The sequence below is a fragment of the Manis pentadactyla genome, chromosome 12 (assembly GCF_030020395.1).
Source record: "Manis pentadactyla isolate mManPen7 chromosome 12, mManPen7.hap1, whole genome shotgun sequence".
NCBI lineage: Eukaryota > Metazoa > Chordata > Mammalia > Pholidota > Manidae > Manis > Manis pentadactyla.
This window is the reverse complement of record NC_080030.1, coordinates 48,436,166-48,451,934: the sequence shown is the minus strand read 5'-3', so window position 1 is coordinate 48,451,934 and position 15,769 is coordinate 48,436,166. Positions and strand designations below refer to the sequence as shown.

Here is a 15,769-nt window from a genome sequence, read left to right as displayed (position 1 = left end):
ATTAAACTAAACTCATCACTGGACCTCAACCCCACACATCTGTATGAAGTTACTGCTGCTGGGCTCCTATCCATAAGCAAGCTAAGTCTTTGCTCAGTTTATGAATTTTTTTAACTCTTTTCCCTTTGAAAGGTGTCACGAATAGAACACATAAAACTCTAGAGAAAGTTTAAGAACCTAAAGTTCATGTGAAGAATTTTTGCACTTTTGCCAAAGACAGGGGCCATCCGTAGGGATCTTGGGAAAAGTTATAGATGATAGCTTTTCATAATTATGTAAATATCCTGGGGAGGAGACAACTGGCATTTTCAATGCTTGTTGACCTAAAGATGTGTTCCTGGATGGACTTTTGACCTTGGATGGCTCAGGCCAGACAATCTGGAGCAGAAATGTGCTCAACTTTGGAAAGAATTTGCCCCCTAATCATTCAGGTAGGCATACTAAAGAAGCTCAACCCGAAGCTATAATCTTTACCCACAGTCAAAAGTTTAAGTTTGTTACCTCTTTAGTCCAGGCCCCCCCCCCATTACCTCTGAAATCTTGGTTATTACTTCTCTAAGTCTTTCCAAACCAAGCTATTCTTAATTTTGCTGCCACATTATTTTTCCTAAAGGATCACTCATTATTCCTACTCAGAATTTTACAGTGAGACTCCTCTGCTTACTGAGTAACTTCCAGGCACATCAGTCTTCAAGGTCTTACATAATTTCACCACAGACCACAGTTCCAAATTGCTCTATTTTAAAACTGAACTTGGGCCAAATCAAAGGAAAATCTTTGTTCCCCAAATACGTTATGTACACACCCAACAACACAACTTGTGTACGCCATTCCCACCAAATGGACATAAAGACACAATGCAAGATAATCAGACGTTGGAAGACGCCAGAAATAGAGAAGGGGAAACACAAAGGTTAGCCAACAAAAGTTTGAATGCATTACCAACCTCTCTTGCCCAGGAAAACTTATGAGAATGTGCCAGTAACTGCCTGTAATCTCTGGAAGTTGTGCCCATTTGCTTAAACCACGTTAAAACATTTTGAGGAACGACTTGGAAACATATAAACGTTAGTTTCCACTTTATAAGCAAACACCACAAAGAGATTCTTAATATATTTTATCAGCTCAAATGTCAACAGTGTCTCAGGGGGTTATAAGTGGACCTTTAAACGCAGTTCATTCACTAAATGGTGGAAAATGAAGACCTCATTAAGCCTGGTGCATCCTAGAATAGCAACGCCCCTATCCTCCGTTGCTAAGGCAACCTACTCCGCGACCTTCCAGAAGAGAGCGAACCTGAAACCTCGGTGACCTGGCAGGGTGGCCACCTCCTGTGTCCACGGGTGTGTATGTGCGTGCTACGGTTGGAAACAAGAGATAGGCTGGGAATACAACTGTCAGTGGGGATGTCAGATCCGTCCCCTCGGTTCTCCGTAGAGGGCGCTGTAAAAGCAAATTCTCACCCTCTTTGCCGCCTCACTGCCCCGGAGGAGCCCACGACTCCTCCCCGACTCGCCAAACTCTGGCCGGGAAAGCTCCGCCCAGCCGGTAGAGGAGCAGCCCCACCTCCCAATAGCTTCTCTCGCTCCTTGCGACGGAGGCTTGGCGTATCTTCCGGCTTTGACCCGTCAGCTCCTCGGCGGTTGGTTCATCTCCACAGGCTGTTGTGCGACTTCCGGTCTGGGCTCTGGGGCTGCACGTGCGGAGGCCTAGCGACCCGGTTGGGAGCCGGACCCCGAGGACGTAGGAGACGCAGCGTGCCCTTTACCCTAAGGTTAGGAGAGGGCTGTCGCTGCTCTCGTTTGGGGTGAACTCTGCGCGGCTGCAGTATGGTGAGCTAGCCTTGTTATCTCGGGGGCGGGGCGGGGCGCTCGGGTTCTGCAGAGGCCTGGCCGCTTCCTCTAAGTGCCCGTGGCTGCCGCGGCCTGGGGTTGCCAGGGCTGCTCCGGAGGCGCGGGGAGGCCGCTTGTGGCCCAGTGCCCCGGAATGGGACCCCCTCACCGCCGCGGGCATGCTTTGCAATTTAGATCGAGTCCCATAGCCAAGCCTCTTCCTGGACTGGGAAGAAGAGAATGGCCTCCCCCTTGACACCCAGGGGCCTACACCCTGTGACACAGGACAGAGACGCGCCACCCGGTGCTTCGCGGGGGCGGGCGAAGAAGTTGCTGGTTTCCTGACGTTGGAGTGGCCAGTGTCTGCCCATCTGTTTGCTCTGAAAGGGACCTTGTGGGAATCTGAGGTTGGGCTCAAAGCAAGGCGCCCTACTCTACTAGAATGATGCTTTATCAGTTTATCTTTTTTGTAATTTAAAATTTATATAAGTTATATTGGCTTCAGATGAACAACTTAGTGATTCATCAATTATATACATTACTAAATGCTCCCCATAAGTGTATCTATCGTCTGTCACCAAAGATACTACAATATTATCAGCTGTATTCCCTATGCTATACTTCAATTCCTGTGAATTAATTATTTTATAACTTGAAGTTTATGCCTCTTTAAACTCTTTTTATCTACTTAACCTCCGCCGCACCAACCATGCAGTTCTCTGTGTTTGAGTCTATTTCTGTTTTGCTTGTTCATTTGTGTTTCAGCCTCCACATATAAGTGAAACCATACGGTATTCATTCATCTTTCTCTGTCTTAATTCACTTAGCAGAATATCCTCTGGGTCCATCCATGTTGTCACAAATGGCAAGACTTCTTTTTTTTGGTGGTCTAATAATAATCGATTGTACATATGTACCACATCATCTTTATCCATTCATCTATTGACAAACACTTAAGTTGCTTCCATGTCTTGGACTGTTGTAAATAATGCTGCAACAAACATAGGATGGGGTGTATACTTTTTCAAATTAATGATTTTGTTTTCTTCAGGTAAGAGTCCTAAAAGTGGAATTGCTAGGATGTATGGTATTACTGTTTTTAGTTTTCTGAGAAACCTCCATACTGTTTTCCCTAGTGACTGCTCCAATTTGCAGTTCCCACTAGCAGTGTATGAGAGTTCCTCTTCTCCACATCCTCATCAGCTCCACATCCTCATTAGCAGTATTTCTTCTTGATACTGGCCATTTTGACTGTTTAACGTGATATCTCATTGTAGTTTTGATTTGCATTTCGATTAGTAATGTTAAGCATCTTTTCATGTGTCTGTTGGCCTTCAGGTCCTCAGCCCTTTTTTAAACATTATTATTAATATTATCATCATTATTATTTTGGTTTTGGGTTGTATGAGTTGTTTATATATATTTTTGGATATCAGCCCCTTAGCAGATAAATTATTTGCAGATATATTCTCTCATGCAGTAGATTGTCTTTTCACTTATGATTTCCTTTGCTGTGCAGAGGTTTTTTAGTTTAATGTAGTCCCACTTGTTTTTTGTTTTTTGTTTTTGTTTCCCTTGCCTGGGGGGATATACCCAGAAAAAAAATTTCTAATGATGTTCAAAATTTTACTGTCTATGTTTTCTTCTAGTACTTTTATGATTTCAGGTCTTACACTTAGGTTGTTAGTCTGTTTTTAGTTTATTTTTGTGTGTGGTGTAAGACAATGATAGTTTAATTGTTCTGTACATTGCTTTCCAGTTTTCCCAATACCGTTTTTGAAGAGACTCTTCCTTATTGTATATTCTTGCCTCCTTTTTCATATTAATTGACCATATAGGCTTTGGTTTATTTCTAGGCTCTGTATACTGTTCCATTGGTCTGTGTATGTGTTCTTGTGCCAGTACGATGCTTTCTCACTGTAGAAAAATCAAGGATGAGTAGCAAAGTGAGAATGTAGAAAGGGATGATGAATCTTAAACTTAAACTCTTATGTCATGGTTTAATTTAATAGTTGGTACATGAAGTGTGTAACCTGCTTGAAACTGTCTTCCCCAGTTTTTCCTGTGGCAAATTCCTTGTCATTCTGGTGCAGCCTGTCAGGGACCTTCTCTGAGCACTCTTGAGTCTAAAGTATTTGCATATCACTGTTTTATTTTCTTTACCTGAGATCATTGTCTTGATGATCTGCGTGCTAAGAGTAGGGATTTTGTCTGAGCTTCTCACTGCTGTGTTCCCAGTACCTGTAACAAGTTTTGGCACAGAGCCAACAAATGTTTGTTGAAGGAAGGTAAGTATAGATTTTATTGAACATATTTGATGTTGCCTACCATTTAAGTGTAGGTTTTAAAAATCTGTTGATCCTTCTTGTAACTTACTAAAGATGCCTACATGACGCTGTTCACTGTTTCTGTTCTGTTTTAATGGCTTGCTCTGATTCTGTTCCTTTGAAGCCTCACAGAAAGAAAAAGCCCTTTATAGAGAAGAAGAAGGCTGTGTCTTTTCACCTGGTCCACCGGAGCCAACGAGATCCTTTAGCAGCAGATGAGACCGCACCCCAGAGGGTTCTCTTGCCTTCACAGAAAGTAGGTTGTTTACCCAATAAGTGTGTAGGTGGACTGTTGATAGTTTTTAGCAAATTATGTTAGCCAGCTGCTTATTCTCAGATAACTGTGATCTTCTGGGAAACAAAATCTAGGCCTTCGTTTTTAGTAAATGTGTTAATTTCTACATTATGCATACATATTTTGATTGAGAAGACACAGCATCTTTTATTTGACGTGTTTAAATGAACAAATCTCATAGAGTAGTGGTAAGTGTTCATGAACCCATCAGCTGCAATGCTGCATGATGTTACTCAAGACACATCTCTGCTTTCCCTGAGATCCTGCCATCTCATAACCGCAAATTGCATTTTGACTCTTGCCTACTCACCTCATGAATGGGAACTCATGAGTCAGCTTTAGAAAATGCCAGGGAACCTTTAAAATGTTGATTTGTTAAATTATCCATCAGGTATCCTTGTTAAGTGTGGGTAATGTGAAAGGAAGGGTCAGCAAACATTTGCCATATTTAGCTTTTCAGTAAAGCCCATTTGTGTTGTATATTGAGAAGTTTCTGTGCATATAAATACAAGAAATCGAACTTGCCTCAAGCCAGTCTTTTTTTGTAATCCTCTAACTACGTGATAAACTGTGTTTCTTGGCTTGAACTGTTGTGCAGAAATGTCTAGTGGAAAGAATTGTTTTCATTATATTTTAATTTTATGTAGTACTCTGGGTTAGAAGTTGTGTTTCCTGAGTTTGTCAGAATCCATTGTTTCATTACTGTGAGCCAAAGCATTCTTATACCAAAGCTGTGCTCATTGGAAGGTTCCTATTCTTTATTCTTGGAAGAAGTACTAATTCCACTTTGTGTTTTATCCTAGGTAAATGATGACGAAAGGCGAGCAGAACAGAGGAAGTATGGAGTGTTCTTCGATGATGACTATGACTACCTACAGCACCTGAAGGAGCCCTCTGGGTCCTCAGAGCTTATTCCCACAAGTGCCTTCAGTGCACCCAGTGGGAGAAACGATAAAGAAGAAACTTTAGTAATTTCAGTAAGACTTTACAGTAACTTAAGTGTGAGAGAAAAAGTAGAGTTGGGGGCAAGTGAAGAATCCACCATTTTTAAATCAAGACAACTACTTGGGGCAAGAAATGGTGTCAGTTCTAAAGAGAACAATGATAAGCCACATCCTCACTTACACCTGTTACATGTGTGTGCTTATGTCCACCAGGAGAGAGCAGGCCGCCTGTCCCCTGGTAGCAGTTGTCAAAAGCAACAGCCTGTGACAGGGCTAGAACTTTTGATTGATAGATAGGGTCGTGTTAGATAACACTTTCCAGTAGAAGGAAAGCAGATGACATTCTATATGTTAATTATGTGTTTCAGCATCATAAACTCTGTTCTAAACTAGAACTTCACTTTTGCAGAATGTTCAGATCTTAAGAGCCATAGGCCATGAGAGAGAGTAGATTGCAATGAAATTCCCATTATCTCTTCTCAACAAAATTGCAGTCCACTCTAATACTTTATTTTTTAAGTACAAATGAGAGTACATGAAATTAATGCCACTAATTTATGTTTTCCCTCATGTTAAGGATGCCTATGTTGCATACCTTTATCATCTTATATTCTTTTAGTATTAGTATAAATTTTCTCGTGAAACTTTTATATCACCTGGTACTTAAAAAAAGACACAATTCATTTATTGGGATTCTTGTCAGACAAGAGAAAAAGGGCACCAGTTTCCTCTGCTTCTCATTCTCCAATCATATCTTGACCTAGGTTTTCTTTTCCTCAAGGAAGATGTGCTCATAGCTCCTCCAGTCCTTAGCTTATTGCTTCAGGAGAGTCGGAAGAGTTCGTTTTTGCTGTATCAGTCTAAACAGAGCAGTAATAACTGCAGTGGGTCATTCGTTCGCGGGGCCACTGCTCTCCTATAGGGCAGCACACCCACCACCACATCTCTGTGGTAACTGACCCAACTTCTCTACTCCTTCCCCAAGGCTGTTTTGTCAGGAATGGGGTACATATCATATTGGCTCACTTCCTTCTAAGACCCACTGAGGAAGGGAAGGGGATCCAGTAGTGGCTCAGTTTGATCTTACTTAAGGAGTAAAGTTTATCCTAACATTCTTCTGGCCAAATTGTATTTGGCAGTACCTGATTAACTTTTAATCTTTGATTCATTTTGAGTAAAGGTAATCACACAATCTAAATGATTTTTCTTTTAACAGAATAAGGGTCTTCAGTGGACACTGAATGATGCTTAAGAGAACGGGTGAATTATGTTTTAAAAAAATGTTCCATGGTTTTCTCTAGCAGGATGCAAAAATATGAATGAGTCCTATGTGCTTTTTTGACTGTTAAGTAATTCATAACAAACTTCCAAAATTGAACCAAAAATATTAAATAAGCTCTAAAACCAGGAAGTAAGTCAGTACAGAAATGAGTAGTGCTTGAGCAGCCCTGATTTTCATATGAAGAAAAGCAGGTGCTACTATGGTAGAAAGCAGCTGGGCAAACTCAGTATGGTTCAGAGCTGCTGCAGCTAATATGGAAATTACACATCTCTTGTAAGAAAAGTAATCATTGTCTAAGCTCTAATTTTATATGCTGCTTTGGCTGTTTTCAAGGTTTGAAAAATATCTCCATAGGTAAATTCACTATACACAAGCTATTCCTCCCTCTTAAAAAAAAAAGAACTCATATAGTACACAATTTTTAAAAATTGACAGTGTAATATAGCAAAAAAATCGTTAAATTGTGCAGTTCAAGTGGCTGAATTTTGTGTGAATTACACCTCAATAAAGCTGTTTTTTAAAAAGAGTCTAGAGCAGAAAATGAAACTTTTGTCCATGTTGATGCCCTCAAAAAACTCGTTTTGGAAGCTGTAACAGCTTGTTAGGTGTATGCTGCTGAATGTAGCCTTTCCCCACATTCCTCAGCGGCTTCCAATTCAGCCTGCCAGCCAGTGAGAACGTACGTGTATCTGAGCCTCATGCCTGCAGCTAGACTGAGGGTGGGGTGGGTGGTGGGGAGCACAGAGACACATGATGTGGTGACCCTCACGTTATTAACTATTTGGTTGAAAAGATAAAACTAAAGCATAAGGACCAGTTAGAAGATACGTGTCAATACATGTTGAAGTAAATGGTACAGCATGAAGAACGAGGGGAGTTGACGTGAAGTTCTGGACAGTAATCAAGAAGGGCTTCGTGGAGGATGGAGGAACGGAGCTTGTGAAGGGTGGGTTCAATTGAAGAGAGAGGAAGGAATATTCCAGTCAGAAGGGACGTAAATAAGGTGGTAGTGTGGTTCATAGTGTCCGTGTGTTGTTCTGTAAATTGGTTTCAATTATTCCATGACATGAACTGGACTTAATTTACATGGAGGTAGTAATTACTGAGTAACAATAAAAACTGGATACATAGACTATGTCATGATTTTACAGAACCTTGAAAATCAGGAGTAAATAATCAAAACCTATTATAAGTTTAGAAAGGTCACCTTATAAATATTAAAAGATGCCAGTTATATGAAGGTTGTATTAGGTGTAGACTAGCTAAGCAGCAAATGAAGTAATAATCTATGTCATGGTTAACTGACTAAGAAGGTACCCAAGAGTGGTGAGGAATCACTGTGTGCTAGAGAGTTCAGAGAGATACTCGGGTAGAAGTGATTTACGACCACCCTGGGATTTGAGACTGCCTGCTCAGGGAAAGGCTGTGCCATTACCAGAGATTGAGACACTATCTCTGGTTTAGGAGGAAAAAAAAGATTAATTTTATTTTGAAACTTGAGGAGAGTGGAGTTACAAGACATGGATTTGAATCCCAGAACCTCACTTAACCAGTTGCCAGCAGGCATGCCATTTAACCTTTCTTAGCTTTTGTTTGACAGAGTTGTGAGGATTAACTAGAATGATAGACCAAAGAAAGCTTAGGGAAGTTGCTTTTGAGATGATGATGGAATATGTGTAACTGGAGCACAAGTGAGAGAATCCAGGTTGCAGTTGTAATAGTTTCCTAGGACTGTGGTAACAAGTTACCACAAATTACCACTGGGTGGCTTCAAACAACAGAAATTTGTTGTCACTGTTCTTGAGGCCAGAAATCTGAAATAAGGCTTTCTGCAGGTTGGTTCCTTCTTAGGGGCTCAGAGGAAGAATCTGTACCATGCCTACCTCCTAGCTTCTGTTGGTTGCTGGCAATCCTTAGTGTTCCTTGGCTTGTAGATCCTTCACTCAGTCTGCCTCCGTCTGCACACGACATTCTCCTGTGTGTGTCTTGGTCTTCACATGGCCTTCGAATAAGGATGCAGCAGTCATTGGATGAGGCCCCCCCCATAATCCAGTATCACTGTGTCTTCACTAACCACATCTGCAGGGATCCTATTTCCAAATAAGATCACATTCTGAGCCTTGGGGTGACATGAATTCAGGTGGGGGAGATGTGATACTTCTCAAGTTCAGAAGTATTTCTAAATAAACCTAATCATTGTGTGATTTCTTCTTCAAGACCACTGGAATTAAGTTGCCGTCATCAGTGTTTGCATCAGAATTTGAAGAAGATGTTGGACTGTTAAATAAAGCAGCTCCTGTTTCAGGTGCATTTAATTTATTTACCTTTTCAATGAATAAGATTCATCTTACAAAAACACATAACTAATGATACAGAAGTTTTCTGTCCCTAATAGAGTTTAGAAACAATTGACGTGTGTCAGGATTCAGATTTGAGATCATTTGGAAGAAATGAGTGTTATCAGCATTCTTTTCTTGTATTGCCCCCAAACTCTTAGTCATTGAAGAGTAAAAATGGGAAAATTATTTTTGATGATCTGGTAGGGGAATTTTAACCTTGATCTAAACTCTTAAAAGGAAATAATGATACTCAATTCATCTTCCATAATGTATAGTGCAGTCTTGAAAATACTATGTTAGTTTTCAGAATTTCTCCCAAGATTGTAGGAGTATTTTATAGAAGCCCATTTTACCATCTATTCCAGATACACTGGCAAATTAACATACTTTGTTTTTTTCCAATCTCAACATATTTTAGAATGAACTAAGTCCACAGAAATGCTGTTTGTTACCATACTTACCATGTAGCATTGAATCATTCTACAGATTTTTGAGTTGCCACTCAAAAATTAGTCTTGTAAACAAACCAGAATAAAGCATAATCCTGGCTTCAAGGAATTTATCATCTGTTGGGAAAGATAGACAATAAATGGGAAGTTATGGCTACAACAGAAATGAAAGAGTATGGTGGGGCACCACCCTTGGGGCATTGGGCAATGTGTCCTAAGAGGAAATGATGATTAGGTTGGTTTCTTAGGTAGAAGTTAGGCGGGTGGGTGACGGAGGGTGGGGTGGGGAGGAGAGGATGTTCCAGATAGGAGTATGGGCTAAAAGGGAGGGAACTTGAATTTAGGAAACTGCACACTCCTGGCTGGGATGAAGGGTGAGGATGTTGGAAGCCATGTCAGTTTACACGTTTGAACTTGAAAGTTTTTTTTGGACTTGAATATTTTTTTCATGTAGAAGAACATAACTGAAGAAACAGGTTAGAATTTATTAAAATCTTGTAATAAAAAAAGGCCAAGTTTAACAGCCTACAAATCCTTAATCTGAGTTACTTCTAATAATAGTTTAAAGCCTAATTTATTCCTGCAGGTGAAAACTTTAGAGTTTGCTAAATAGATACAGTTTAATGTTGAAAATCTGTAACAGAGTTTTTACCAGTGGGTATTGAAATCAGAGGGAAAGTTTTTTCCCCTTTTTTTATTTTCTTGCTGTCCTCCATTGATAGTCTATTGCTCACTAGACTGAACTTCTTAAAGTTCATCATTTTTGATCCTCAGCACATAGAGTCTGGCATATAAGTTCTTTAATTGTGTTACATGAAGGAATCATGCTTTCTTGGCAATTACTGCTCAATTTTTGTTTACCTTCTAGGACCTCGGCTTGATTTTGATCCTGATATTGTCGCGGCTCTTGATAATGATTTTGACTTTAATGATCCGGATAATTTGCTTGAAGATGATTTTATTCTTCAGGCCAATAAGCCAACAGAAGAAGAAGTGGGAATGGTTATACGGTATGTGTTGTTTGTTTCCAAGCAGGAATGACCTATCGCTTCTTCAGTAGGATGCTAACCATCGAATGTTACAGCTGGAAGAGGCCTTTGATAGTATTTAGTCTGAGACTTCTGTATATTAGAGCAGAATATGTGAGACTTGAGGTCTTTACAAACCATCAGCAGATGGGGCTAATGTCCAGGTTGCCTGATAGCTAGTTCGTTACTTTTCCCACCAAGCCAAATGGGTCAAACATCACAGCTGTTCCTGCCTGAATAAGAGTCCTCCCTGAAATACCCTCAAATTTTACCTGTGTAAAGTCATCTAGTTCTGTTGTTTCTAAAATTGTTTTGACAGTTAATTTATGACTCTGACTGTAGGAAATCTGAGGCTGAAGATGGCAGTGAGTGGGAAGACATGGGTGATGAGAGGGGACGAGGTGGCGATGATGAAAGCTGTGACTCTGTGGGCTCATCAGACGAAGCTGTGCCTTCCCCTGGGTGGCCTCCTGGGGCTGTAGAAGATCACTTGTTCTGGGAAGAAGAAACGAAAAGTCGCTTCACTGAGTATTCAATGACGTCCTCAGTTATGAGGAGAAATGAACAGCTGACTCTACATGATGAGAGATTTGAGAAGGTGAGGTCCTCAGGTACCTTTTAATATCAGTTCCTTATAAATTCTTAATGACATTAGAACCCAAAGTTAGAGCTTTTAGCATTAGAAAGAGCCTATGTCTTAGTAAAACAGATTATAAACCACCCTAGTTTTAATTCTGGAAAGAATTAAAATAGGTCAAAAGGGGGAGGGAGGGAGTGAGATACAGACTATGGCCTAAAGTGATGCCTGGTATATGGTAGAAGTTCAGACTGTTCAGTCAGTGAATGAGTGAGTGAGTGGTTTCCTTCAAGGTAAATCTAAGATAAATGTTCTAACTGTGCTGCCCTTTCACTAAGTACTAATTTCCCTTTTCTCTCCCAGAGGTAGGCAAACTATTACCACATACAGCCTCACTTGTCAGGACCTAAATCACCCTCTGTCCACTCTTTTACAAGGCCTAACAGTGTTAACAGCATTTGAATAATACAGTAAACATCTAAAGAGGAATGAAGTTTGTATATTAACAGGAGGCTATTTAGTTACATGATCTTTTAGTTTGCTTAATCAGTGGATTTGAAAGTAAAATATTTTGAGGTAAAGGTTTCTGCCTAGCATTTTGTTCCCCCAGTCAAAAAGAGTAATTGCCTTTCATTTCATGTTAAATGGCTGGCTGTTTTCAGTCTAAATGTAAGTCATAAAGTGGTGGGTAGAATGTCTTCCCACATCATGTTGTTACGGTGCTAAATCACTGCTGTTATTTTAATGGTAGTTGTGATCTCATGGTAGCACTTAAATATTGTTTAGGAATAAATTAAAAGTTAACATTTAAATGCTATAATGTTAATGAGTACATTCATTTTTCATAGTATCTTTTCTCTTTATATTCAAGTTCTATGAGCAATATGATGATGATGAAATTGGAGCTCTGGATAATGCTGAATTGGAAGGCTCCATTCAAGTAGACAGCAATCGCTTAGAGGAAGTTTTGAATGACTACTACAAAGAGAAGGCAGAGAAGTATGGCGACTTTTCCTGTTTACCTGCTTTTATTCATTTTCAAGTAAAGTTTGTAGTTGTACAGCTGACTTTAGAAAAATCACCCGATCAGAATCCATATTAAGAAAATAGTACATTTTTCATAACCTTTGGCTCACATTTTGATAAGAGTTCTGAAGCTAAATGTAACAATAGGTGGGAACGTACTGAAAACCAATTTCTGTAGCTTTGGCCTGCGAGTCGTGCTGGAATAAGTAAGGGTTGGAGCAGGAAGGATGAGGTCACATTCCGCTTTAGAGATTGAAATGGTGCTTCTAGCCTGTGGCTGAAGGATTGTTCTGACTTACAAGCATATGTACTCTTCTTGTCATCTTCCTGAGTTCCAGGTTCTGAGAAATAGGTATTTATAGCTTATACAATTGTAACAGTTTGACTTTCTGGACAGATTAGCATAACTTCCCAGCCAAATGTTTGGCAAATCAGCAGCCACATCAAGGTGACTTCTCGGAGAAAAACTAATGAGGTGTTTACATCTGCTGGGAAGGTCTGACGTTCCATGACCATTATCATCTGCAGATCCTACAGCAGGCAGGGGTTACGTATGAGTGTGCTATTTGAATACTTTGGAGAGATGGATAGGCTAATGCTTTTCAAGGCTTTTAAAAAATCTGCCACCTTATTTAATGTATAGTAACTTTACAAAGGTGCAGATAGGTCTTTCCTTCCCATCAGCAGAATGAATGTCCAAAACCTGCTGCTGGAGGGGAGAGGTAGGACTGTGTAGAGCTAATTTTGATGGGAAGTAACAAGACACATGAGTTGTGGATTTTAAAAAGTGCTGTCGTTTCCATAGCTCTTTAAGAGCAGCTTTAGTAATGTACAATATAATAATGGGTAATGGTTTTCTTTTCCCCCTCTGTCTTCATTTTTTGAAAACCCAACTAAAAGTTGTATAAAACTGAATACTCTTGAACCCTTCGAGGATCAAGACCTGCCAGTGAATGAATTCAGTGGGTCTGAGGAGGAAGAGATTATTACTGTAGTTCTTGGAGAAGACAAACAGAAGTGGGATTGTGAATCTATTTGTAGTAAGTATCCTAGTGTCTATTTTACTGCTGAAAGTATAATAGTAATTTTTAAAGTATTAATTACATCTACTTTTTGGAAAAGAACATATCTTGTGAAAATGATTTGGAAAAAAATAGTAAGTTGTAAATAATTTAAAAACTTTTAGAACAGAGACTCCAGTGTTGTTTTGAACAATGAAAACACCAAAGTCAGTAATACAGTAGAAACTCCATAATATTATGCTGAACTGAAAATGTACTTACTAATACATGATTTTTCTTTTTTTAGGTACATACTCAAATTTATATAACCATCCACAGCTTATCAAGTATCAACCAAAGGTAATTCCTTGTGTCTGAACTATTTGAAATGCAGGAAATGGATTATACTGTTATCTTCTCACAGTAGTTTTATTATCCCTTTGTGGCTAGCAATACCATTAGGAAAAGCAACAACATGTCGTTAGTGAGTTCTTTTTTATTAGGAATGGGAAATAACCCTAGTGCTAGGTAAAAATAACCATTTTATCTTTTTTATCAGTCCAAACAAATCCAAATATCTACTAAAACAGGAATACCTCTCGATGTCTTACCTAAGAAAGGACTCACAGCAAAGCAAGTTGAACGAATGCAGATGATTAATGAGAGTGATCTGCCTACGGTGTCAACTCAACCAAGATCTAAAAATGAAAGCAAAGAAGATAAAAGAGCAAGAAAGCAAGCTATAAAAGAAGAGCGTAAGGTAAAGTACCTTTCTCAAATGTGAGATTTACCAAGAGCTGATAGTGGGGAGGTCATGGGAATTTATCTTTTATAAAATCTGCTTCAGTTTCAAGATTTGAATAACATGAATCTATTCTTGTACAGGAACGGAGAGTGGAGAAGAAAGCTAACAAATTAGCCTTCAAACTGGAGAAAAGAAGGCAGGAAAAGGAGCTCCTGAACTTGAAGAAGAATGTTGAGGGTCTAAAGCTATGATGGTGGAGCTTTTAGGAGAAGGCATTCTCCACTAAGAGCCCCATTATGTTCAGTAATGAACAAGAGACATTATTTGATCTGCTATTTTAGCAGCAGGTATTGAACAGAAAACAGTACAGTAATTGTATATACCTAAGTTTTCTGTGCCATCTTGTAAATATTGTAATATTTTTAGGCTTAGTATTATAAGCTTAGATTTGATCTGAAATAAATGACTTCATGAATGTGAAATGTTTGGATAAATTAAAGGAAAATGTCTTCAGAACTTAAATGGAATTGGTGTGTTCATTTATTTGTATGGTTGTCCCAGTTGTCTTTTGCAGATGTTCTCAAATATTTCTTTGAAATCTCTCCACTCCTTTTTAGGAATTAAGTGGTTTAATTTACTGTACATAGAAAAGTGATCTAATTGAACTCAGTTTTGAAATGCTGAGTGGTAAGAAGAGTTTTCCAGAGAAGGTTCCACTGGTAGGAAGCTAAGTGTCCCCTTGCTATATGAAAAGGATGGTAAACTACTTCAAAAGAGTGGTAAAACTGAATATTAAGGTTGTTGGGACTCAATTACTGGTGACTTGTTTTTGGAATTCGGGAACAGCGAAGACAGGAAACAGAAGAAGAAATAATCAAGAAAACTTACTTGGCTTCAGTGAGTACCTGGCTCAAAATCAGAAATATTTACTTCAGTTTAAACAAGAAAGTTTTTCTCTTCAACATTTAATGCTTGGAACCATTCATACTTGATTAAAATACATAGTTGAAAACATTCCCTGTTTTTTGATGAGTTTTTTTTTTTTTTTAACTTTAAACCTTTTCAAGGCTGAAGCAGTGACACCATCACAATTGTTAATTGTTTGGTAAACTATGACATCTTTACAACAGACAAGTTGTTAGTGTGACCCTTGTTCATGTGTCCATGACTGAATGTGGTATTATCTGGACTCTTCTGAAAAAAGAAATCTGTGAACACTGTTGGTCTGATTTGGGAACAGAATGGCTGGGGTAGAACCATTTTTAACAGGTGAGCTGCATTTGATACCTAAATTATTAGAAAGCATCTTTGTAATTCATTGGTTTATGGCTATTCCAAAGCTGGTAGGTGTTACCTAGTTCTGTGTGTTATCAAATAAAAATGTAATGTAGGATTTTTAAGAGTTGTGAAAAACGGTAGCATTTGTTACTCTACCAACATTGATAACAAAAAACTTGGCTGAAGTGCTTGTTATTAAGGAAGTAGAATACCGGAGGGTGTGTATTTAAATGCAGATCTGAAGAAGAAAGGGTCAGATGATGATCATTTATGTTACTAGTAGGAATGTATTAAATCCTAAAAAGTTTGACCATTTATTCAGGTTTTCAAGTGAAGGTTCTTAAAACCCACATGGCTCTTAAAGACATAAAATGTTACTCTGACTTGGTGCTATTCAGATTCTATCTTGGGAGCTTTTCATTTCAGTGCATCTGACTCAAAGGATTTAGCAGCAGGTATTGAACAGAAAACAGTACAGTATTTGTATTTGTACCTAAGTTTTCTGTGCCATCTTGTAAATATTGTAATATTTTCAGGCTTAATATTATAAGCTTAGACTTGATCTGAAATTAGAAAAATGTGACTGTAAGACATGAGTCTTGGTGAATCATACTGTGATTTAGGTCTATCATCCTCCAAATTTAGT

General features: G+C 39.0%; 1 protein-coding gene across 3 annotated transcripts; it reads left to right on the top strand.

Moving 5' to 3' along the window:
• Positions 1-1,607: 1,607 nt before the first annotated feature.
• On the top strand, positions 1,608-15,707 carry LTV1 (LTV1 ribosome biogenesis factor). Of its 3 annotated transcripts, XR_005029137.2 has the most exons (12): positions 1,610-1,832; positions 4,284-4,415; positions 5,258-5,431; positions 8,898-8,985; positions 10,337-10,478; positions 10,839-11,094; positions 11,945-12,072; positions 13,000-13,139; positions 13,408-13,460; positions 13,660-13,860; positions 13,986-14,192; positions 15,579-15,707. XR_005029137.2 is itself a non-coding variant. In XM_057489141.1 (11 exons), exons 1-11 carry the CDS (start codon positions 1,830-1,832, stop codon positions 14,094-14,096), a joined length of 1,419 nt encoding a protein of 472 aa, XP_057345124.1. In that variant the 5' UTR covers positions 1,608-1,829; the 3' UTR covers positions 14,097-14,367. The 3 variants fall into 3 exon arrangements, 2 of the variants coding, with proteins under 2 accessions (XP_057345124.1, XP_036762739.2); XM_057489141.1 differs by lacking the exon at positions 15,579-15,707 and having other exon boundaries at positions 1,608-1,832; positions 5,258-5,422; positions 13,986-14,367; XM_036906844.2 differs by lacking the exon at positions 15,579-15,707 and having other exon boundaries at positions 1,611-1,832; positions 13,986-14,367.
• The last annotated feature ends 62 nt before the right edge of the window (positions 15,708-15,769 follow it).

Excerpts from the sequence above, each read along its gene's own strand:
- LTV1 (XM_036906844.2), top strand. Across the intron at positions 10,479-10,838 it reads GAAGTGGGAATGGTTATACG|GAAATCTGAGGCTGAAGATG; the intron begins GTATGTGTTGTT and ends CTCTGACTGTAG. Across the intron at positions 12,073-12,999 it reads TACAAAGAGAAGGCAGAGAA|TTGTATAAAACTGAATACTC; the intron begins GTATGGCGACTT and ends CCCAACTAAAAG.